We start from the raw sequence: 25,859 nt of genomic DNA on the forward strand, positions 1-25,859 counted from the left end.
TTTAACTTTGCTAAATTTTGCTTTATGGAACCGAAACAACCTAAAAGTCTGATGAACTGAAATAAACCAGCATTATAACGAAGCAGCCCCCTGGTGGACAGGTGATGGAACAGCGAGCAGTTAAACGTTCCACTAGGGTTACTTACTTCAGTTTTTCCTGCAGCTTTCAGCCACATCTGACTCTTCATCAGCAGGTCGGTCGTCCTGGAATCACTGAGCTTAAACTCCAACATTCAACAAGTCAAAATATTCTGGATTTTTTCTTTTTTGTGTAAACTCAACCTCTAAAAATCCTGTCCAAAATGACTCAAAATTTATCCAAATTATCAAACATTTGTTCACGATGACGCAAAAATCAATCAAAAATGATTCAAACATAATTTAAAGGGAATCAAAAAATGGTCAAAATTACCTAAAACATCCAAAATGACTAGAATTGATCACTTGTCAAAAAGCTCAATGACTGTTAAAAATGACTCAAAAGCAAAACAAATGCAGAAAACATATTCAAAACAACTCAAAATTAGTCAAAAATGGCAATATTTTTTGAAAATAATGCATAACATGTCCAAAATGTCAAAAATAATTGTCCAAAATGACTTGAAAGTCATCTGAAAAAATTCAAAAATCATCAAAAATGTTATTTTTCTCAAAATGAACTGAAACGTGTCCAAAATGTCCAAAGTAACTGTTCTAAATGACTAAAAGATAGTCCAATTTACCAAAAAAAAAAAAAAATAAAGCAAACATAAAAACATTAAATATCAGGAGAAGCAGCCACGCTAGAGCTGCAGGACTTTATATTGAGTAAAAACGAACCTACAGTGAGTAAAAATGAGACGGAGTGAATAAACTGCTGCTGGAGCTCAGAGGATTCAAGGACGTTTGAAGTTTCTGTCGTTTTGAGACGTTTCAGATAAAAACAGTGAAATGAAGAGAAGTCAAGTCACGTTTTAACCTGAAGACCCGATGAAAAAGCACTTTATTAAAGCAAAACAAGTTGAACGGAGAGAAAACAAAACGCAAACAGCCGGCAGACATGAACCAACACAGCTTAAAAAATAAGCGGCTGCAGCGTCCGTCTTTTTCTCCTCAGATTCTTTTTTTTTTGTCCAGTTTCTCATTTTATTGCATCGACTCCGAGACTCAAAGGCCACGATTCTGTTCCCCTCAAACTGCAGGATTCAAGTCCACATGGAAACAAGGTGCACAGTTTACCCCGAGCAGAGAGCGCCTCCTGAAGCTCCGCCCCCTCCCAAAAAGCAACACCCACTAAAGCCCCGCGCAATCGAAGCTCCGCCCCCTCAAACACCTGAAAATCATCCTTTTAGGTGATTTTTCAGTAAAAAACATTTGGTTTACAGCTTCTATGAAGATTTTCTACTTTTTTTTAGTCATTATTAGTAAAATTTATCGACCAAACTGCTAATCAATAACCTGATTAATCAATAACAAAAGTCGTTCGTGGACAAATCTTTACGTTAAACAGCTAAAAACAATGAAGAAGCTTCATTCTGTCGACACAACAACCAAACAAAAATCTAATTAATATACAATATTGCTAATAATTGATCATGAAGGTACAGATATTAAAATTATTGATCACCTAATGATCGTTTTCATTATTGATTAGCTAATCGAACAACCGTTTGGTCGATAAAACGTCTAAAAAAGGCGGGAAATCTTCTCGTCTCGGTTGGCTAATGTTTTTATTTATCTGAGAGGAGAATCAGAGCCCTGGCCGGGACTCCTCCTCCTCCTCCTGCTGATCAATAATCGATCGATTGGAGGCTGCAGACTAGAAACTGAAACCCTGGAGGCTGTGAGGAGGCATCTGAGCAGCAGGGGGCGCCGCTCTGCACAGATTTTTCCTTAAAGAAAACTTGTTTGACGATAAATTTCACAAACCTATTTAAGGAAAAGTCCGACCCGCTGTTGCATCATGAGAGCAGCTGATGTTTACTTCTGCGTTAGGCGGTCGCAGCAGCTGATTGGACGTTTGGGCGGTTTGGGAACTGAAGCGGGTGATAAATATTTACAGCAGTGATGATAAACAGCTGGCCGTCACCGTGAATCCTGATTGGACGCCTGATAGATCGGTCGGGCGTTGATGAGGTTTGGCAGAATATCAAAAACACTCAAACACTCAGAAACACTCGCCGCAGTTTCTGAGTTTCTGCTAAACCTCAAAAGAAACTCATAAATTCAAGTGTTTTCGTGTGTTTCTGAGTTTATGTTGAACCTCCACTGAACCTCAACTGAACCACAGAAACACTCAGAAACAGTTGAGAGTGTTTCCGAGTGTTTCTGATTCTACGTTTCTCAACAGAACCGCAGAAACACTCTGAAACAGTTGGCAGTGTTTCTAAGTGTTTCTGAGTTTATTCCGAACCTCAACACAACCACAAAAACACTGAAATCCTCGCAAGTGTTTTAGAGTGTTTCTAAATTTCTGCTGAACCTCAACAGAACAACAAAAACACTCTGAAACAGTTGCTGCAGATCACAGCTTTGTTCAGGGAAACCGTTTTGAATGAATGTTGCCTCCGTTGCCAAGCAACCGATGTACACATCACTAAAGTAAGGCACACAAATGTTACAATCAGCTGCTGCAGCCCCGATTCTGCTCTCTCTCTCTCTCTCTCTCTCTCTCTCACACACACACACACACACACACACACACACACACACACACACACACACACACACACACACACACACACACACACACACACACACACGCACACACGCAAGCACGCACACGCTCAGTCGTCATGGTTACGGCTCCTCCTGTAAATCGGCACGTTGATGCTGTGGAACGCCGGCACCCAGCGGTTGTCGTGGAGACCCACATTGCAGCCGGGCGCGTCCCTGTGGGCGCCATGGCAACACATCCAGTATCCAGGGCCGTAGGGCAGCGCCTGGCAGTACGGCTTGTGGTGCCAGCGGCACAGCGACACGTCGCCGCGGCCGTAGCGCTTCTTGCACTGCTTGCAGGGGTCGTCACGGTAACGCGGGTCGGACACCCAGAGCGAGTCGGCAGGCCGGACGCCGTAGTTCTCGATGATGAACTTGAAGTAGTGGCAGCTGCACTTAAGTGCAGCGAGACTCTGCGTCGGCAGCAGCAGGAAGATTTTCACCAGCAGGTGATGCGGCAGAACGGCCAGGTAAGGCTGCGGCTCCAGCAGCTGCTGCAGCCGCTGACGCATCACCAGGAAGTCCTGCGACGCTGACGCGCGCCGGCTCAGAGGCGAGGCCACGTCCACAACTTCCTCCGCCTGGACGACGTCAGTCTTTCTCCTCCTCCTCCTCCTCTTCTCTGATTGGCTGGTAGAGTTACTGGGGGAGGGGCAAACAGCAGAGGGCTGGAGCTCTGAGTCTGTCTCAGCAGAAGGCGGAGTCAAAAACAATAATCCAGGAACAGGCTCTGCCTCCTCAGATGAAGGGGGTGGAGCTACAGTCTCTGTGACAATTCCCCCCACCTGCTGAGATGTGCCCACCAACTCACCTGATGGGGGCGTGGTCAGACCTGGAGAGGGGGTCGTGGTCAGAGCTGAGGCAGGTGTCTCCGCCCTGATGGTTTGAAGACAGCTGATTGGCTCCCCGCTCGGAGCCGCAGGCAGCGGTGAGGAGGAAGATGAAGGTGCCACTGGTGATGTCAGTGATGATGATGGTGATGATGGCTGGCAGGGGGCCGAGCTGTGATCGGGGGCGGAGCCGTGATCTGCGGCAGCGAGCAGGACTCGTCCCACCGTCCTCCTCAGACTGTTGTTTCTGGACAGGTCTCCCTCCGTCCTCCTCCTCAGACACTCCGACTCCAGTCTGGCCACCATGTCTGACACCTTGATGCTCTCTGGCTCCTCCCCCTTGACCTCTGACCCCTCCCTGACCACAGGGGGCGGAGCTCTGGACAGCGTGATGGTGGTGGAGCTCCTCTGGAGAGCGAGCAGAGGTTTGGAGTCCGGCTGCTGCTCATTCGCCCGTTGCTCCATGAACGCCACGATCTCCACCACCGACACCTTCTGCTCCTCCTCCTCGGCCGACATCACCTCGCTGTCACGCCGCCCGCCGGCTGGACACTGCGTAGCGTCCAAGCTTTGTGGCGGCAGTTTGAGGGCGAGCTGCTGAGTGTCCTGAACCTGGGTCCTCTGGTCCTGCTGGAGGTTCTGGTTGTTTCCAGACCGGCGGCGGCGTTTGGCGCTGGAGCTTTCCTCCCAGCTGCCCTTTGCCTTCACGGCCCGTGAGAGTCCCGTCATGGTGCCGTGGTTCACCAACACTGCCGGCGCTCTGTCCTGGCTGCTGGAGCTGCTGGTTGAGGTGCGTTCACTGACTCTGGCTCCGTCCGCCCGCCCCTCCTCTGAGGCAAAGATGGCGATCTTCTCACGGACGTGTCCGGGCTTGATGACGGCCCAGATGTCAAGTGGAGCGTCGGCGTCCTCGGCGGTGGTTTGGTAAAGTCCGGGCGAGTTGTTCTCGCAGCCTGGCGTCGGGGGGAGGAGCTGCAGGGCGGCGCTGGATGGCGCCTTCAGCTGGAGCGATGTCACGCCGCTGCTGCAGTTGGTTGCGTTGGTGCAGCGCAGCGTGTTCGTGGAGATGACGCTGAAGGGGAGGCGGTTGCTGCTGACGTTGCCATGGTTACCGCTGCAGGTCCTCAGCAGCCCCCCCTGCTGGCTCAGGAACAGACTGCTCCGCTGCGACGCCGTCTGAACGCCGGGGGCATCCAGATGAACCTCCGAACGTACGAGCTTCGGATACGACTTCAGGTGCATGATGGTCCTGAGAGAGGAGGAGGGGGAGAAAACTAAAATTAGAAACGAACATTTTAGACCACTGGTGTCCAATATGTGGCCCGTGGGCAAAAAACCGGCCCTCCAGAGCGTCTAATCCGGTAAATTAGTAAAATTATAAATTTAAAATATTTTCTAGACCATGACAAGTTGTTTTGATCATAAAGTAAAATACTGGATTGCTCATTGTTCTTTTTTCATGTTATGTCTCATTTTTAAATATTTTGTTTTTTTTGTCACTTTGTCATTTTTGTTGTGTTTCTTTTTTGTCTCGCTTATCTGTTTTTGTCAATTTTTTGTTGTTTTCTTCCTTTATTTCCTTTTTTTGCCATTTTCTTGTCTCGTTTGTCAATTTTTTGTCACTTTTTTGTTAAATTTTTGTCTCTTTTTGTTTTGTCATGTGTCTCATTTTTGTAATATTTTGCTTCTTCTTGTTATTTTTTGCCATTTTTTGTCTGACTTTCATCTCGTGTTTTTGTCGTTTTATTTCTCGTTTTTGTCGTTTTGTGCTTCCTTCTTATCTCGCTTGCATTTTTTGTATTTTTGTCATGTTGTGTTTCACTTTATTCTCTGTTTTGTGTGTTGTTTTGTCTTTTTGTCTCGCTTGTGTTGTTTGTCTATTTTTTGTTGTTTTGTTTCTTTTTTTGTCATTTTTTGTCTCGTTTGTGTCATTCGAGTGATTTTTCTGTTTAGTTTTTGTCCATTTTTTGGCATTTGGTAACATTTATCAAATTTTTTGTCTCATTTTTGTTTCATTTCATGTTGTTTGTCTCATTTCTGTAATACTTTGTCTTGCTTTTGTTGTCTTTTTGGTCTGACTCTTGTCATTCTGATCATAAAGTAAAATATTATATCATTAAGTTCCAGAAACCTGTGGTTAAAGTTGAAGTTGAATATAAAGATCTTGTGAATACGACACACAGAGCTCTGAAATAGGATGAAAATGTCCAGTAATTCCATGATGCACATCTGGAAAATATGAAACACGAATCTTGTAAATACAAAACACGGGTCTTCAGATTCTGAAGAGCCGTGTTTTGTATTTACGAGATTCGTATTTCATATTTTCAAGACTGAATGTCGGTACTTACGAGACTTTTACTTTGTACTTATGAGATCTCTTATGAGATTTCGGATTTTTAGGGTCTTTGTTTGGTACTAAGGAGTTCAGATAACTGAGTTTAAACGTGCAACTAAATAAATAATGGACAGACTCAGGGTTCACATCGGTTCAGGCCTTTCAAGGGAAGATCTGAGCGGAGGCTGAAAACAAACACCTCCAGACGTTCATCACATGAAACTAGTCTGCTGCTCTGGAGCTGCAGATGAAGAACTCCTTATAAGCTCAGGTTAGTGGGGATGCAGACTGGGAGGATCTCACTGGTTTTACTGGAAGTCTGTAGTTAATCAGAGGTTTCTATAACTGGTAGTTCCTGGGAGGAGCAGGAGCGTCATTCGGCCTCTAAAGGAGTTCTGTTTGTGTTCATGTTGTTGGTTGTCGTCTTCTGGATGTGAAAGATACGACAGATAAAACTATCAGTCATTTTCTGATGGAAACCTCCAGCAACTTATTGTTCAAAATGAAGCCTTAAGACTCAAATATGTTGGTGTTGGATTTTAAGATTCTGTATTAATGTACAGATGTTGTAAATATAAATTATAAGCTTTTATTACTGAAATACTTTAGTGCAGGTAAACCATAACTATAACATGTTGTCATTCTGGGATCATTTTCTTCATTTTTAAACACATATTTCTCAATGTAGTGAATTACCGCATAAAAAACTGTTATTACTAAATACAGATGTTATAATTACAAAATAATTATCTCTTAAATATGAAACATCGATCTCCAAAGTACAACACAGATTATCTATAGAAAATAAGCATTTTTTAGTATGAAATAGGTTTCTTCTAAGTACTAAATATAGATCTCGTATGAACAAAATATAAATGTCCTAAGTACCTAACACAAATCTCAAAAGTACAAAAATATAATCTTGTAAATACAAAATATGGATCTCATGAGTTCGACACAGATGTAAAGTATGAAATACAGATCTCGTAAGTACAAAACATGGATCCTAAAAGTACAAAATACAGAACTTGAAAGTATGAAATGTATAGCTCTCATAGGTACGAAATGCAGATTTCATAACTACAAAACAAAGATCTAAAAAGTATGAAATATTGAACACATAAGCATGAATTGCATAGTTCCTAAGTACAAAATACAGATCGCAAAAGTACAAAATATATAACTTGGAAGTACCAAAGTACGAAACACAGATCTTGTAAGAACAAAATACGAATCTTATAAGTATGGAATCTGAGTTTCATAAATATGAAATATAAATCTGGTAACTATGAAATTTGAAACTCACAAGTACAAAATACAGAACTCCAAAGTATGAAATATGAATCTTGTAAGTACAAAATACAGAACTCAAATGTACGGAATCAGAGTTTTATAGGTATGAAATGCAGAACTCTTGAGTACAAAATTCGAGTTTCATAAATCCGAAATATGAATGCCGTAAGTACGAAGTCTGAGTTTCGTAAGTATGAAATACAGAAATTCTAAGTGCAAAATTGGAATTTTGTACGTACAAATTACAAAACAAAAATCTAATCTTGTAAATACACATTACAGATCTTGTAAGTTTGACACATAGTGTGTGTGAAATATGGCAAAAACTATGAAATGCAGAATTTTTAAGTACAAAATCGTAAGGTCGTAAGTATGAACACGATTCCTATGAAAAATTTATCCCGTACGTATGTAATACAGAACTCGTAAACACAAAATGTGGATCTCATAAATCATACGGATCTTGTGAGTACAAAATTTAAATGAGAAGCACAAAATACAGAACTCAGAGGTACCAAAGTACCCAAGTATAAAATACAGAACTCCTATGTAAGAAATCCAGGTTTCCTAAGTAGAAAATACAGAAATAAAAAAAAGTGAATTATGTAAATACAAAATACAAACCTCGTAAGTTTAACACAGATATATGGATAAAACTATGAAATACAGAATTCCTATGAAATATTAACATCGTATGTATAAAATACAGAACTTGTAAACACAAAATGCAAATCTCCCAAGTTCGAATTACAAAATCATGAGTAGGAAATTCTAATCTCATCATCCAGATCGAGTAAGTATGATACTCTGATCTCAAACGTAAGAAATACAGAACTTGTAAGTCAAGAATCCCGAAAATTAAAAGACATATCTGAAGTACAAACACAAATTATCTTAAATACAAACTACGGATCTCATGAATACAAAATGCAGAATTCTTAAGCACGAATTATGGATCTCATACGTCGTACAGATCATGTACGTACAAAATTTAAATCATAGGTACAAAATACAGATCGAAAAAGTACGGAATTCAGAACTCGGAAGTACCAAAGTACAAAATACAGAACTTGTAAACTCGTACGTAAAAAAATAGAATCTTGTAAATACAAAATACAGATCTTGTAAATTCAACACAGATATAGTGTGTGAAATAAGGATAAAACTACGAAATACAGAATTCCTATGAAATATTAATCTTGTACGGATGACAAACAGAACTGGTAAACACAAAATGCAAATCTCCTGAGTTCAGATTACAGAAGTCTTAAGTAGGAAATCCAAATCTTGTCACCCTGATCTCAAAAGTAAGAAATACAGAACTCATAAGACTGAAATTTAAATCCCTAACATTACAACGCATCTCTGAAATACAAACTACGAATCTCATTAAGACAAAATGCTGAATTCTTAGACACAAAATGCGGATCTCGTAAGTCGTACGGATCTTGTACGAACAAAACTTAAACCAAAAGCACAAAATACAGATTGTGCATGGACAAAATATGGACCTTTTAACTCCTAAATACAGATAGTACAACAATAAAATACAATTATCATTATTTACTAAATATATCTCGCAATTATGACATTATGAGAGTATGAAACTTGATGGACTGAAGCTTTAATATCGACTGGATCAAACTAACTGAACCAAATGAAACTCTTACTTGAGTTTAATCTGTTAAAAGCTCAATAAAACTTGAAGCTACAAACTTCTTCATTCTGTGCTACTATCTTCTTCACCTGCTGCTGTGTTTTCGACCACATGTCCAGACGTGTGCAGAAACGCATGTTCTAACATTCTAACTGCAGGATTACATCATCTGAACATGTTCATTACCTCAGCCGTCTGCTGGACTCGACTCTAACGCCCACCAACCGACCCGACCAGCGTTTGGTAGAACCTCCGAGGAGATTCTTCTCTCAGATGCCCACATTTATTTATTAAACCCTTTCAGAGTTTTCTGATCATCGCTCAACTCCATCAGGGAGGAAGCAGCAAAACACTGAGAAACGTAGAAATTCAGCCGAATAAATGGGAAATAATGAGCTCATTGCAACCGGGAGTTAATTATGTAACGATAGAAATTATTACAAAATTGAGAAAATATTTTTGTTTATTTTAAAACATTTTAAATTTTTTTTAAACTGTAACTTATAATTTATTTTTTTATATGTACTTTAGTTATTTTTGTTTTAATGTATTTATTTTTTGTGTTTTATATTTATGCATTTTTGTTGATTTATTTCTGTCTTTATTGTATTTATTTTATTGTGTATTAGTGTCTTTATTTATCTTTAGAGTTATTGTTATTGTATTTTTAATGTATTTTTCTTATTTTTTCTTTTGTATTGCTGCATTTATTTACTTGTTTATTTTTTCCATATTTTTTCCATTTATTTTGAAACTTACTTTTTATTTATATTTTGTTATTTTATTTTTGTTATTTTATTTTTTGTTTTAAAGTATGTTTCTTGTTCATTTTTCTTGCTGTTTTGTAGTATTAATGATATTTTAGTGTTTTTATTGCGTATTATTGCTGATTTGTCACTGTTTAAAGTTATTTTTTGTTATTTACTTACTTATTTTATTTACAATTAATGTCTTGTTCATTTTTGTTTTATTAAATTGATTTTTCTTCTTTCTAAATTTATTTTTGTCTATGTTTTTATGTATTTTTTGCCTTGTTTGTATTTTCAGTTTTTGTTGTTTGCAATTTTTATTTTTGATCCCTCCGGTTAAGTCAAAGCTTCAAGCGACTCTGAAGTCAGATGATTAAATTCTGTAATTTATTCACTGTTATTTTGATTTTACTGATACTTTATTTTTGAGTTTTCTTAGTTTATTTTCTGCTCATATTTAAGATGCTCATCGCTGCGGTTGTGAATTTCTTTAAATTCTTACATAACGGTGTATATGGTCTTATATAATAGAAGTCTCTCAAGCTTCAACGCTGTATGTTTCTGGTTTAAAGGATGACATCAGCGATGATGTAACGTAATGAAAAAAGTGTTTGTATGAAACGTGAGTCATGATGGTTACACAATCCCACACTGACCGTTTCCCCTCCACGAACCTCCTCGAGTCTCTAACTGAATCTCGGAGTCTGTGAGAGTTTAAAAACCCGTTTACTGTTTCCAGACCAGTTTAATGCTGCATTTAGTTTAATTAACAGAACAAATGGAGTTAAAACGAGTGATTACGTCCAGCTGTTCTACAACATAAAGACGCAAAACGGAAAGAAAGTCCTGAAAAACTGGATTAAAGAGTAGAAAAAGAGCCAATAAAGTGCTGCTTTGGCTGCAGAAATGTTGAGAGAAGTTTGTTCTAAAACCACTGAGGTGGTTTTGGAGGTTTGTGAAGCTACAGGCGAGTTGTCGTCACGGCGACTGGGAACAATTATCATTACACAACCTGAAGTCAGAGACGCTAAACAGAGCCAGAAGCTCAGTTATATAAAACACCGAGAGCGAACCAAGGTCACAGGTCAAACACAACAACTACAGAGAGTTTCTGAAGCTCTGCAAGATGATGTTCTCAATAAATACTACAATACCCATGAGCCTCTGCTGCTGGAAAACAATAAGATCTTAAATATACTGCAGCTCTGACTGATGAAGCTCACTGATTTGGTGCTTTAGAGGTTCTGTTTGCTGGTTTTATACAAGAAAACCACCTAAAAACTCATTTATTTCCTGTCTTTGTTAAATTTTCTCTCTTTTGCTTTTAAATTTATTCATTTGTATGCATTTTTTCATTTTAAAAATATTTTGTAACATTTTTAAACTTATTTTTAGATACATCTAGTTGTTTTATGTATTTTTGTTAATTTATTTTTTGTTACATTTGTTTATATATTTTTTCCTTTAAGAATATATTTTTGCGTATTTTTTATTTATTTTCTATGTATGTGTATATGTATTTTTGTTATTTTATTTTAGTTTCAATGTATCTATTTGCTTGTGTTTTATTTCCATGCAGTTTTGTTGATTTATTCGTATTTTTACTGCATAGTATTTATTCAATTGTGTATTAGTGTGTTAATTGTTAATATTACTCTATGGATTTACTGCTATTGTATTTTTTCACGTATTTTTGTTAATTTATTTTGCTGTATTTATATGTTTGTATGTATTTTATTTCCATACATTTTTTTAAACTTATATTTTATATGCATTTTGTTTTCTCAAAATGTATTTTTATTAATTAATGAATTTTTTGCCATTTGTTTATTTGTATGTTTTTTCCTTTAAAAATATTTGTGTTAATTTTTTAACTTGTTTTTTATTTGTATTTTTTTAGTGTATTTTTGTTTTTGTTTTTTTAAATGTATTCATTTATTGTTTTATTTTTGCACATTTTTGTTTATTTATTTATTTATTTATTTATTTATTAACATATAACACACTAAAGAACAATAGAAATATATTCTATTGTTCATTAGTGTGTTATATATAATATTAATCTCTGGATTTATTGTTATTGTGTTTTTTAAATTGTAATTTTGTTAATTTATTTTTGTTGCATTTATTTATTTGTAAGTATTTTTCCTTTTAAAACTATTATTAATTATTTTTTAACCTGTTTTCTGTTTGTATTTTGGTAATTTTTTTATGTATTATAGTTTTACTGTATTTATTTATTTATTGTTTTATTTTTATGCATTTTTATTGATCTATTTATACTTTTACTATATATATATTCTGTTGAAAATAAAATAAAATCATACTCTATAAGATATTTTTGTAGATCAGTGATGAAAAATGAGAACAGTGAGTTTTCTTTTTGCATCAAGCAGTAAAAAAACTGTTGTAGCTTTGTATGTTTGAGTTAATTTTCCACATCACAAAGTAGAACAATATAAAATATAAATAAAAAAATATTTTTCTGCTGAACTGATCCACAATCAGAGCATTAAACTCTCTGATTGGGCGCTTGCTGCTGAGGTGCATTCTGGGAGTTGTAGTTCTCCTCAGACGTCTGATTTTTTTTTTTCCCTACAGTTTGTTGGATCACAGCTTGTTTACCTCCTGGCTGCGCGCTGATTGGCTGGCGGTGGTGCGGAGGTTGTGGTCGTGGTTTGAGTGACAGCTCCTCCGGCCCGTCAGCTTCACATCTCTCAGACGTTCACCGTCACTCCGCCCACACAGGAAACTGAAGCTGGTCGTCCTCCGAAAACACAAATCCTGAAGAAAAAAAACACAGATTTTAACACGATTATGAACAAAACTGGAAACAGGCGACAGGAAAAATGCAAACAGTCAATAAAAACACCTTCCTGGACCAGATTCCAGGATGTTTTCACTGACTGAAGGCTGGTGTTTGAAATGGAGGAGCTCTTATGTGATGAATTCTCTTAACAAGCCAGAACCACACCTGCTCAACAATCAGCATTTTCCCCGAATAAACCTGCAGAGTTTCCAGTTTTTCTAACAAATGATGTAAATCTGGTGATTCGCCTGCAGACCTTCTCTTAAAATGTGTTAATCTAAAGGTTCTGTGATGAGATGAGAACAAGAAACGATGAATTTATCTTTAGAAAACTGACGCAAAACCACAAGAGACAAAACAAGACGTTTAAGTTTGACTCAATCAAGACATTTGATCCAGTTTGTGCCTTAAAAGACTTCTAGATGTCCCAGCACAAACCAGAAAACTGTTTTAAACAAACTTTTACATCTGTGAAAGTTTATTTTATTCATAAAAAGCAGAAAAATATGGATGTTTTTCTCCATCCAGACCACAGCAGAGCAGAATATGAACCCAATAAACCCAGAACCATCAGATTTGGGATGGACTTTTCCATGAAAACACACAATTTTTCAGCAATTCTTCCAAAACAAAGGTTCTCCAGAATGCAAAGGAACCGTCTATTAATCTGCAGAAAACAAAAATTCCCCAAAATATCTTCACTATAGATCCATCTATCAACATTTTCTGCATTAACAGGTTAGTTTCTGGTCTCTAAAATGCGACAAACGTCTTATTTTGTCCAAAGATCTTCAGTTTACTGTCAAAGAGGGGGAAAGAAACCAGAAAATATCCACATTTAAGAAGCTGAAATCACACTATTTAGACAGTTTTTACTTAAAATGACTCAAAACAGTTGGTGATTAATTCAAAAGTTGACAACTAATTGATTAATCGTTGCAGCGCGACTAAGTTAAACATCTTAAGGGGTCTTTTTTGTGACGTTTGAGGAAGACTAGTAGGTTTTCTTTTGTAGTTTTCTGGAATTTTATAGGTGAAACAGTTCATCGTTAAAGTTAAAACTACACCACAATCCTGCAACTAACAGTTATTTTCATTATTGTTTCATCTGACAAGTATTTTGTCCTCTGCAAAATGCAAAAATTGAGAAAATGTCATAATGTCATTTGCAAGTTCGCATATCTCAAGTCTTTAGATTCAGCTCAATACCACATATAACAAAGAAAATCTTAAAAACTTCACATTTAAGAAGCTGGAACCTGAAAATATTTGACATCTGTGCTATAAATGACTTATTAACCAATCCACCAACCTGTTGGACATTTGGCCCAATTTAAAGACTATTTTCACACACAACCTGCAATCTGCTCCCAAACCAGCAACCATAAAACCAAACAGAGCAACAGGAAGTTCCCTTCTGACCGTAAACCAACAAGGTGTTCCATCCTGGACGAGTCCCGGCAGGTATTATACTCTGATTACTGGAACTAAACTCCATCTGAACATCTGTTTATTTAACACCAGCTTGTAAACAGAGGATGTTTATTTATCTTTTAGCTAAAATGAATCCAAACCAAACTCTATTCAAATATCAGCCAATTTTCCCCAAATATCTCATTTGTTCTATGTTAAAAAAAAAAAAAAGCATGAAAGCTGCAGGAATGAGCCTTAAAACACCAAACAGGTTTTATATTTCTGCAGGGATCCAGACTAACTTTCCCACTGATGATACCAACTTGTATTTTTGAGATTTTTCCGGTAGCCAATGGCCTAAAATCTTTAAAAATATAGTGAAGATATCACAGAGTATACCAACAGTTGTGTCCAACAGCTGTACTTTTATTCTGATGAGCAATAAATCGTTTTTAATCGTCTCAAACACAATTAAATCTAACAACATTCAATCTAAGCTGCCAAAACGCTGGTTAAGTGTGGAGTTTCTATGCTGCTGTGTTGAGTTTCTTCCAAGAATAACGTCTGAAATTGACCAGATTCTTGCAGATGGAGTTCGATGGAGCTGCAACCATCATTCGATTAGTTTTCAACCAATAAAATAACAGTCAGAGTCTAAAATATGGATGTTTACAAAGATATTTGGAAGTATATCTTGGACAAACTGCCTGAAATACGTTGTCAGGGACGTCTGATTTTAACTGAAAGAAACAAAAATTGATCATTTATTTTAATTCTTTTGCTTGCCATTCAAGGATAGAAAATGTCTAAAATATGTATTTAAAATAGATAAAGTAGAGATAAGAGTAGAATAAATAAATAAAACAAATGAATTAAATCAAATACAAGTATTTTTACAACTTAAGTAAAATTAGTGGTTAAATAAATAAATATAAAAAATAAAGCTGGGATGTTTTTACAAAGTTTGGCTTCATAAAAATATTTGAAACATATTGTAAAACCATAAAAATCTACATAAAAGTAGATTAAATACACTATAATACAAATAAACCATTACAAAAAATAACGAAAAAGAGAACATTTTTTTGAATTAAAAGAAACAAAAAATTCATAATTAAATAATAATTCCATAAATTAAATGATTAAATTTCTGTTCTTTTGTTTATAGTTAGAGAAAATAAAATGTCTAAAATACACATTCAAAACAGATAAAAGTAGATATAAGCACAGAATAAATAAATAAAATTAATTATTTATTCATATTAAATAAATTTATAGTATTGATTAACTATAAAATGAATCAAAAAATTACAACAAAAATAATGAAAAACATTTCTAGCGATGAGCCTCATCATCGCTAATTCCGTCATAGCTGAATACGTAACCATGGTAACGGTCCACAAAGACAGCCAGTAACAGTCTCCCAGTAGCAGAGTCTCCCAGTAACAGTCTCCCAGTAGCAGAGTCTCCCAGTAGCAGAGTCTCCCAGCAACAGAGTCTCCCAGTAACAGTCTCCCAGTAGCAGAGTCTCCCAGTAGCAGTCTCCCAGCAACAGAGTCTCCCAGTAACAGTCTCCCAGTAGCAGAGTCTCCCAGTAGCAGAGTCTCCCAGTAACAGTCTCCCAGTAGCAGAGTCTCCCAGTAGCAGAGTCTCCCAGCAACAGAGTCTCCCAGTAACAGTCTCCCAGTAGCAGTCTCCCAGTAACAGTCTCCCAGTAGCAGAGTCTCCCAGTAGCAGTCTCCCAGCAACAGAGTCTCCCAGTAACAGTCTCCCAGTAGCAGAGTCTCCCAGTAGCAGAGTCTCCCAGTAACAGTCTCCCAGTAACAGTCTCCCAGTAACACAGTCTCCCAGTAACAGAGTCTCCCAGTAACAGTCTCCCAGTAACAGAGTCTCCCAGTAGCAGAGTCTCCCAGTAACACAGTCTCCCAGTAGCAGAGTCTCCCAGTAACAGAGTCTCCCAGTAGCAGAGTCTCCCAGTAACAGTCTCCCAGTAGCAGAGTCTCCCAGTAGCAGAGTCTCCCAGCAACAGAGTCTCCCAGTAACAGTCTCCCAGTAGCAGAGTCTCCCAGTAGCAGTCTCCCAGCAACAGAGTCTCCCAGTAACAGTCTCCCAGTAGCAGAGTCTCCCAGTAGCAGAGTCTCCCAGTAACAGTCTCCCAGTAGCAGAGTCTCCCAGTAGCAGAGTCTCCCAGCAACAGAGTCTCCCAGTAACAGTCTCCCAGTAGCAGTCTCCCAGTAACAGTCTCCCAGTAGCAGAGTCTCCCAGTAGCAGTCTCCCAGCAACAGAGTCTCCCAGTAACAGTCTCCCAGTAGCAGAGTCTCCCAGTAGCAGAGTCTCCCAGTAACAGTCTCCCAGTAACAGTCTCCCAGTAACACAGTCTCCCAGTAACAGAGTCTCCCAGTAACAGTCTCCCAGTAACAGAGTCTCCCAGTAGCAGAGTCTCCCAGTAACACAGTCTCCCAGTAGCAGAGTCTCCCAGTAACAGAGTCTCCCAGTAACAGTCTCCCAGTAACAGAGTCTCCCAGTAGCAGAGTCTCCCAGTAACACAGTCTCCCAGTAGCAGAGTCTCCCAGTAGCAGAGTCTCCCAGTAACACAGTCTCCCAGTAACACAGTCTCCCAGTAACACAGTCTCCCAGTAACAGAGTCTCCCAGTAACACAGTCTCCCAGTAACAGAGTCTCCCAGTAGCAGAGTCTCCCAGTAACACAGTCTCCCAGTAGCAGAGTCTCCCAGTAACACAGTCTCCCAGTAACACAGTCTCCCAGTAACACAGTCTCCCAGTAACAGAGTCTCCCAGTAACACAGTCTCCCAGTAACAGAGTCTCCCAGTAACACAGTCTCCCAGTAACACAGTCTCCAGTGGGTTCTACTTAGAACCAGGTTTATGTTAATGAGGTCCTCACAGAGACAGAAGAACCAACAAACCGACCAAACAGCTGATGACTGATAAAAATAATAATGAATAATAACTAAAGGTTTCAGGATTCACTGTCAGAACGTCACATTCTGGATCATTGTTTATCCAAGAAAAAGCGTGGAGTCATTTTTAACTAAATATGCATCATTTTGGACATTTTTTAGTCATTTGGAATGAGATTTAAATAATTTTGGATCATTTTTGTTCAGTTTTGAAGAAAGTCTGAATGATTTTGACCAAATTTGCATATTTTTGGACAATATTGATTCATTTTGAACAAGTTGCAAGGCATTTTGGATATTTTTTAGTCATTTTGAATAAGTTTTAACTATTTTTTTTAATCTAATTTTGAAAAACAAAATTTGCATCATTTTAGGCAATTTACAGGCATTTTAAACAAGTTTAAAAACATTTTGGACAATTTTTAGTAATTTTGAACAAGGTTTAAATCATTTTGACAAGTTTTTATTTGATTTTGAAGAAAGTTTGAATGATTTTGAACAAATTTTGCAGAATTTTGATTAATTTTGAACCTCATTTGCAGTATTTTGGACAGTTTTGAGTCATTTTGAACAAGTTTTAATTAATTTTGGATAATTCTTTTTCTAATTTTGAAGAAAGTCTGATGTTATTCATAAATAGCTGATTAGTTAACCGTCTGGAACCTGCCTGAGGGTTTAAAAGGCAGATTATCTATAATAAATCTCTAAAATTACATCACTTGGTACTGGAATATCTGTAATATGTAGAGACAACATTTTTTTTCTTCTTTGTTTAATTGTGAAATTCAAAATTGGACTCTAAATGTGTCTAAAATTAAAAGAAAACTGTCTAAAATGACTTGAAAATTGCCATTTTGAACAAATTTTGAGTCCTTTTGGGCAATTTTTGGTCCTTTTAGGTTATTTTGGAAACATTTAAAATCATTTTGGACAATTTTAGATTGCGAGGAAAAGTTTGTAGCGTCTGTAAACATAGAAATATCTGTCTTAAATATATGGAGAACGTAGATTTTTTCCTTCCACTCTTTTGCCTGTAAGACTGGAAATCAAAAATTGCCCAAAATAACAAAAAACTTGACTAAAATGATTTATAACTGTCATTTTGAATGAATTTCACCTAATTTTAAACAATTGATGAGTCAATTTTGGTTTTAGGTTATTTGAGACACGTTTCTAATCATTTTGGTCAATTTTGTATGTGGAGGCAACATTTTTACTTCCATTCTTTTACCTTTAAGACTTGGAATTGGAGTCCAAATTCTCCAAAATAACTCAAAAATTGTCATTTTGAACAAATACTGAATAATTCTGGATCATTCTTGAGTGAATTTAAGATAATTTTATGTTATCATGATCATCAGATCATGAAGAATCTACTCAAACACCTGATTCACGTAAGCTGCTCTTTGATCTCCAAAAACTGTCAGAAAAAGAATTAAAGTTACAGCTACATATTGTCACCTTGTCGGATTACTGGAGAAAGTGCATGATCCCAAGAGGACTTAGGCTAAACAAATTCCCGACATTTGGACATGACAATGAAGAGTTTAAGACTAAATGGGAGGCAATTCTCAACAAATGCTCCCTGGACTTGATTCTTTTGTTGATTGAAGAAGCAAGAAAAGAAAAGACCATCATACAGACACAGATCGATGAAAAAAGAGCTGAATTAATTCAAGCTGAAACAGAAGAAAACAGATCTACAATTGAGAAAAAACTACAAGATGATGTGGACAAGTTATCTTCAAAATTAAAACAAGTCAAGATTTCGAAATTTAAGCGTGATCTGGAGGACTATAGCAATGGCACAGTCTATACCTGGGGAAAGAAAACTAAAAGAAGGAGAACTGTGTCTTTCAACATTCCAAGCACCGATGAAGAGGAGGACGATGAAAGATCTACAGGTGGTATTCAAGATCGTCGCCCTGTTGGGATGTCTCAGAAGGTTTTTTTAGACATACACAAGTCATACAGAAAAAGAAGAGGAAAACCCGAAGGAGCAGGAGGGGGAGAGGGAAGATCCTTTCAACGCCCAGCCACCAGGAGCCAGTCACAGAATCGCCTGTGATCAACATCTCTGATGTCCCTCTCTCAAGTGACTGCATATCTGTTCTAAGTAAGGGCCTCACATTTTCTCCCAATTACTCTGGTAGAGAATTTGACACTAAAGTTGATCTCTTTCGATTTTATAGGAGTCTACATTTAAAACTGTGGTATTATCAGAATCCCCAGAATACAGTGTCTTACTCCACAAACAATGAAAATGGTTCTGTTAGAGACTACTCGCCCTTTCGACCCAAATCAACCTTTATACCTTGTGTAAATAACCCAACATTATCCACTTTCACAAAAAAAGTATCCTATGAGGTTGAGAAAATATTTCAGGGTCCCAGGGAAATAAAACGATACAACTTGACAAAAAATGAACATGATGCACTTGATTGGATATCAAAAAGAACTGATGTAATCATAAAAAGTGCAGACAAGGGTGGTGCCGTTTGTGTATGGAGCAAAGATAAATATGTGACAGAAGCGTTACGTCAGCTAAATGATGAAGAGTGTTATTCAAGACTATCTGTAAATCCTATAGACAATGTGAAGAAAGAACTTTTAGAATTGCTTGATGTGGCCAAAAGTCAAAATTGGATCTCAAATAAAGAGTATGATTTCTTGATTCGTGACAAACCACGGTTTCCCTGTTTTTACATGTTACCAAAGGTTCATAAAAACTTGATGAATCCACCAGGGCGCCCAATAATAAGTGGGAATGATTCTGTCACAGAGCCTGCCTCCAAGTTTGTTGACTATTTTATAAAACCTTATGTTCTCAAATTACCATCTTATCTTCAAGATAGTACTCAAGTACTCCAAAAGATATCACAAATGGGAAATATTGGCTCTTGTTTAATGGCTACTATGGATTTTGAATCTCTATTTAGTAATATAGTTCACAAAGAAGGATTAGCTGCCCTCAGACACTATCTGGGCAATAGAGACTCTGACCAAATGCCCCCCACAGACTTCCTAATACAACTAACGGAGTGGACTCTAAGGAACAATATATTTTTGTTTGAAGATAAACTATACAAACAAGAAAAAGGTACGGCCATGGGTGCTTGTTTTGCGCCGAACTATGCAAATCTATTTTTAGGCCTTTGGGAAGAAATGTATATCTTCTCTGATCACAATCCATTTAAGGATAATATTATTTTCTGGGGCAGATATATTGATGATGTCATCCTTTTCTTTTCAGGTTCAGAAAAAGAACTGAAGGACTTCCACCTCTATGTGAATGGTCTCAATGTTAACCTGAAATTAGATCTCAAGTATGATCTGAACTGTATACATTTTCTTGATTTGAATATTACAAAAGATGACCAAGGCAGCATTCATACGTCTATTTTCCGGAAACCAACAGATCGCAATACAGTGCTACATGCGGAGAGTTTCCATCCTCCTTGGTTAATTGACAATATTCCTAAAGGACAAATACAACGACTCAGACGTATATGTGACTCTGACCAGGATTTTATCAAGCAATCAAGGGACATGCAGGCACGCTTTGTTCAGAGAAGGTATCCACAGAAGCTGCTGTCTCAAGCTCACACTAGAGCGTTGTCTTTGAAGAGGACTGAACTGCTCACTCCCAAACCTAAAAATGTCCAAGCACAAAAGCCGTTTTTTGTTACACGTTACAGTAAGGAGGCTATCTTGGTCAAAAAGGTTATACAAAAAAATTGGGATATTATTGTGAGTGATCCTCTTTTAAGACAGGTGTTCCCTGAGCCCCCAGGAGTAAGTTTCCGAAGAGCTCCTACAATCAAGGATAGATTAGTTAGGAGCTATCTTCCTCCATCTAAACCCACTACATGGCTTTCCCGTCCAAAAGGGAACTTTCCTTGTGGCCACTGTAGGTATTGTGATAACTTGATAAAAACTAATACTTTTATAGATATTGGTAAGAGCAGAACTTATTTCATTAACTCTTTTGTCAACTGTCAAACAACCCATGTAGTGTACCGCCTCCAATGCCCATGTGGATGTTTTTATGTGGGGCTTACTAAAAGAAGGTTGAGGGATAGGGTGGCTGAACACTGCTATGCCATTCGCTCAAAAAACCAAAACTACCCCATGGCAAGACACTATATGGATATACATGACTGTAATGACTCTACTCTAAAAGTGTTGGCACTTGAAGTTATCACTATGGATGCAAGGGGCGGTGACAAAGTCCTCCGCCTTAGGCAGAGGGAAGCTTACTGGATACATGAACTCAGTGCCACAGTGTACCCTGGCCTCAATGAAGATTTTGACCTTTCTTGTTTTTTGTAAAACCTTGAGTTTTTCTGTTAAATTTGTATTCTCTTGTAAACTCCTGCTCTCTGTGCCCATTGTCTACATCTAGAGCTTGACAAAGGTATTACATCAGACCTGTCAGTCATGTGACTGCACACCTGGAGACATTGACTATAATTAGGTGCTCTCTTTGTCTGTGAGTATTCACATCCTGATGAAGGCGTAAGCCGACACGCGTTGGTGTGCTTTTTAATGTTCCTGGCCCTCCATTAAAAATCCTCATATTTGCAAACGATGAGTGCCTGGATCTTCTCTTTTGTGGACTATAATTTTATGTTACTTTAGACAGGTTTAAATAGACTTTTGACAGTTTTAGAATAGACCCTGGACTGGAAATAAAAATCAAAGCTAGTGAATCAATAAAATAAATGTGGCATGGCTCAGAAACAGTGAAGAGAGGAGCAGCTAGTTGGACATCCATTCAGCATGGTCAAACATCTTTCTACTGATGACGTAAATATCTACAGCATGTGTTGTCCAAAATGTCTTCAAATGTGTCCCATGATGACATAAAATAGTTTAAAATGATTTAAGATTTGTCTAAACTGGGAAAAAAGCATCTTTTTTATGTTCTCCATGACATTCTAACCATATCATTATGGCACAGAATGACTCAAGATTTAACAAACATGACAAATACTAACCAGATTGACTTGAAACTTGGCTAGAATTGATCATTTTTAACATATTTCAGCTACATTTGGACAGTTTTCAGGCTATTTTGGACACTTATTTTGCTGCGTTTAAAATCTTTTTGGACAATTTTTAGACCGGGAGGAAAATAAAACAAACTGGATCAACAAAATAAATGTAAAAAAGCTTTAAAAAAAGTGACAGAAGCAGAAAAACACCCAGAAACTGAAGGTCTGTTCGGCTATCGACCCCTCCCTCATGTTTAAACGATGCTCAGATCAGTTAATGAGCTTTTTCATGTCTGTACAGAGAATATTTTCAGTATTTTCAGCCTTAGTTTCAGGAGTTTGGGTTTGAACTCGGGGCTGAAACGAGCAGAAAACGAAGCTGCTCTGACATTCCTCTACATGTCTGAACAGGCTGCAGCAGAAACTTTACGTGTTCGTCTCAACGGTTTCCTGAGGTCAGACTCTCAGAAAACACCCTAAAACCGACGTCTGTTTGTGGAACAACTGTCCTCAGAGACATTTAAATCAGAGAGAAGCTTCATTCATTCAGAGCTGCACAGATTCGCCTTCACGAAGAAAAAACACGCCGACGTTTCTGTCCTTTCTGAGACCAAACCATCAGTCAGAAGAGATGAATCAATGCTAAAAATAACCGTCAGCTACGACCCAGATTTCTGTAGATGAAGAGAAAAATCATCTATCAATTATATTTTGATTAATTAATTATGTACATAACGGGAAGTTAGTCTCCTTTCATGTAGATTTGAACGGTTTTTAAAATATGTTTAAAATGTTTTTCTTGAAGCATAACTTTGCAAATAGATCCCAACTTTATTAATACATATAAATACATTTTATTTTTATATGTTTTCAGAAATATTGTATAGATTTCATTTATTTATTTATTCTACTCTTACCTCTACTTTATTCATTTTAAACGTGCATTCTGTCCATTTTCAATGCTTTTATTATAAACAAAACAATTCAAATAAATTATTTTACTATTTCATATTATTTTTGTTTCTTTAACTTTAAATCATTTATTGAAATATTTCTGCTAATTTACATTCTTTTGTTGTAATGTTTTTATTTGTATTATACTGAATTTATTCTAAAATATATATTGAAAATATTTTTCACGAAGCAAAACTTTGCAAAAAAAATCCAAATTTACTTTTTATATTTATTCATATTGAAACTAATTTTATTTTTAAATGTTGAGAAATATTTGTTAGATTTTATTCATTAATTTTAGTGTTATCTCTACTTTATTCATTTTAAATGCACATTTTAGACATTTTCCTTTTTAAATTATAAACAAACCAATTAAAATAAACTATTTTTTATTTCTTTCAATTGAAATCATTTATTGAAATATTTCTGCTATTTTACATTATTTTGTCGTAATGGTTTTATTTGTATTATATTGAACTGTAAATAATGTCCACATAAAATAATCTGCATTTTTTTTAGTGTTTGACTGTAAAAAGACAGTTTTTGACCATTTAAATTAGAAAAATCTTATCATTTCACAGATATTTGCTATAATTGTAAGAAAAACAGACTCAGATTAATGACTGTAAAATACAAATAACATTTTAAGCTGTTTGTTTTTTTGATTTTTTTGGATTGTAGTTTGTTTATTCTCCTGAAGCTGTTATCAAATGTCTACTCCTGGTGGCTAATTTCTGTTCAGACTGAGCATTATTCATGTAAAATCTGTTGTTGTTTTGGGTGAAAGCTGAAGGAAAATTGTAGTTTTTGCTTTGATATACGATGTTTTGGTTCCTCAAATCTCTACAATGAAGGTGGAGAAGTAGCTTATAGTAGTTTTACAGTGTTTTCAGTGAAAAAAAAGATCTGAATGTGTCATTTTGATGAGCAGAGATGAAGATTTAGGGTTTTAATCAAAAATAAATGATAAAAAATAACCCTGATTATCATTCTGGAATTATTTCAGGTAGAAAAAAGGAGGATGTTGAAATAAAAACAGTTACTTCCAGCTTGTAGAAGAGGAAACACGACGAGTTTGATCATTTAAATCACAAACTCAGCTAAAAGTCATCCTGTGTGTCGAGAAAGGTTCCAAATATCACAGAAAAAAATCATCTTTAACGTCAAAAACGACATGAAATTGATGAACACAGCTACGAAGACGGGTTTATAAAGCAGTATGTTGTATTTCTCAGTAGTGTCCGTCCCAGAACGTGGAGAAAAATACGACTTTAAAGGATGGGCATTCAGATTATTTATTAATCTGAATGCATAATAATAATGTTTAAATCATTTTGGACATTTTATTTAATTTTGAAGAAAGTCTGAATGATTTTGAACAGATTTTGCATAATTATGGACAATTTACATTTATTTTGAACACGCTTCAAGGCATTTTGGACAATTTTGAGTCATATTGAACAAGTTTTCAAGACATTTTGGAAAATTTTGAGACACTTTGAACAAGTTTTAAGGCATTTTGGATAATTTTTTAGTCATTTTGAACAAGTTTCAAGACATTTTGAACAAGTTTCAAGGAATTTTGAACAAGTTTCAAGACATTTTGGATATTTCTTAGACATTTTGAATAAGGTTTAAATCATTTTGGACAATTTTTTATTTAATTTTGAAGAAAGTTTGAATGATTTTCAACAAATTTTGTATCATTTTGAACACATTTCAGACATTTTGAGTTATAATGAACACAATTTGCATCATTTTGGACAATTTTTTTGTCATTTTGAATAAGTTTCAAGACATTTTGAACATTTTTTGTGATTTTGAATAAGGTTTAAGTCATTTTGCACAATATTTTATTTAATTTTGAAGAAAGTCTGAATCATTTTGAACAAATTTTGCATCATTCTGGACAATTTGTATTCATTTTGAACAAGTTTCAAGACATTAGAACATTATCATTTTACAACACTATAACTCCAAAATGGTTCCAAAACCTCCAGATTTCGGGGCTGTTTCCAGCTCTAACAGCCTCTTTCCCGCTCTGCTGTGTCTCGGTTCGGACCCACAGTCCTCCAGTCCTCCACCAGTGACCGTGTTTAACAGTTATTTTGTGAACCAGCTGCAGGTCAGAGCAGAAAAACAGCTTCAGGCCCTCAGGAGTCTGACAGACAGCTGCTGAGTCTGCAGTCTCAAGCTAACGGCTAACAGCTGCTGTAAACTTTACCGGAGGGCCCCCGCTTCACCTCCGCCCTGTTCACGGCCGGCGAGTGGCTAAACACCGGCTCAAAACGGCTACTGTCCGTTACTGTGACCCAGCGACCCGGTAAACAAAGTGTCCGGTGCGCCGTTAGCAAACAAACAAACTTTGCTAGCCGCAGCGCTAACTAGCATGCTACTAGTCGCGGCCGTTTGAAACCATTAAACACCTGGCTAACTGGCTAGCCTCCGCTGCTAACCAGCACAGAGCAGAGAGGGACAAGAGCGCGAAGACAGCTCCGAAAATACTCGAGTGAGCTTAAAATAAATCTTTAACTCGGTTTCTGTTCGCTCGCAGGCGGAGGTTATAGCGACAGAAGCAGCGGACAGAAGCGGCGCACAGGCCGGGGGTCGGACTAACCTGGCAGGGGAACTCTCTCCGTCTCTGCCCCCTGGACGGAGAAAAAGCTGCTGGCAGCGACCACAGCAGATAAACTCCTCTTCTCCGGTCCGTCCCGAGGCTCTGGATCCCCGCTGCTGTCGGTTCCCGCAGCTCGCTCGCTCTTTAAGTTCACTTTTAAACCGTTAAATGTCGTTTTAACCGGAGCTGCGCCGCCGTTTACAGAAGGCTGTCCGTTCCTCTCAGCCACTACCGATCCACCGAGCTCCCTGACGTCCGCCTACAGCTGTGCGTCATGACGTCACCAGCCTGACAAAGATCGTCTACTGTCCAGAACACGTTTGTTCGCTCGTATACTGACACCAAGAGGCGCGACTCGGACTCGGTTTTTGGGACCTAAAAAAATTTTAAAAATCAAAATTTTACATTCTGAAGTGAAATTAAACTGAAATAATTTACTTTAATTGAACAGTTGGGCAGAAGAGCAGCAATATGTGATCGTTTGAATTTGTATTGCTTAACTTGAATTGTTAGTTCAGTCTGCGGTATTACTTGAAAAATTTTATACTGTATATATTTAGCGTATATTATATTTTATACATATATT

General features: G+C 37.2%; 1 protein-coding gene across 1 annotated transcript; it reads right to left on the reverse strand.

Annotated features, from left to right (window-relative positions):
* Positions 1-951: 951 nt before the first annotated feature.
* Positions 952-25,522, reverse strand: fbxo34 (F-box protein 34). Its single transcript, XM_023274192.3, has 3 exons — positions 25,274-25,522; positions 12,190-12,348; positions 952-4,776 (listed from the first exon to the last, which is right to left on the reverse strand). Exon 3 carries the CDS (start codon positions 4,767-4,769, stop codon positions 2,766-2,768), a length of 2,004 nt encoding a protein of 667 aa, XP_023129960.2. The 5' UTR covers positions 4,770-4,776; positions 12,190-12,348; positions 25,274-25,522; the 3' UTR covers positions 952-2,765.
* Between the last annotated feature and the right edge of the window lie 337 nt (positions 25,523-25,859).

Source organism: Amphiprion ocellaris, chromosome 20, assembly GCF_022539595.1.
Source record: "Amphiprion ocellaris isolate individual 3 ecotype Okinawa chromosome 20, ASM2253959v1, whole genome shotgun sequence".
In the NCBI taxonomy this organism is placed as follows: domain Eukaryota; kingdom Metazoa; phylum Chordata; class Actinopteri; family Pomacentridae; genus Amphiprion; species Amphiprion ocellaris.

Excerpts from the sequence above, each read along its gene's own strand:
- fbxo34 (XM_023274192.3), bottom strand. The coding sequence starts at position 4,769 with ATGCACCTGAAGTCGTATCCGAAGCTCGTACGTTCGGAGGTTCATCTG.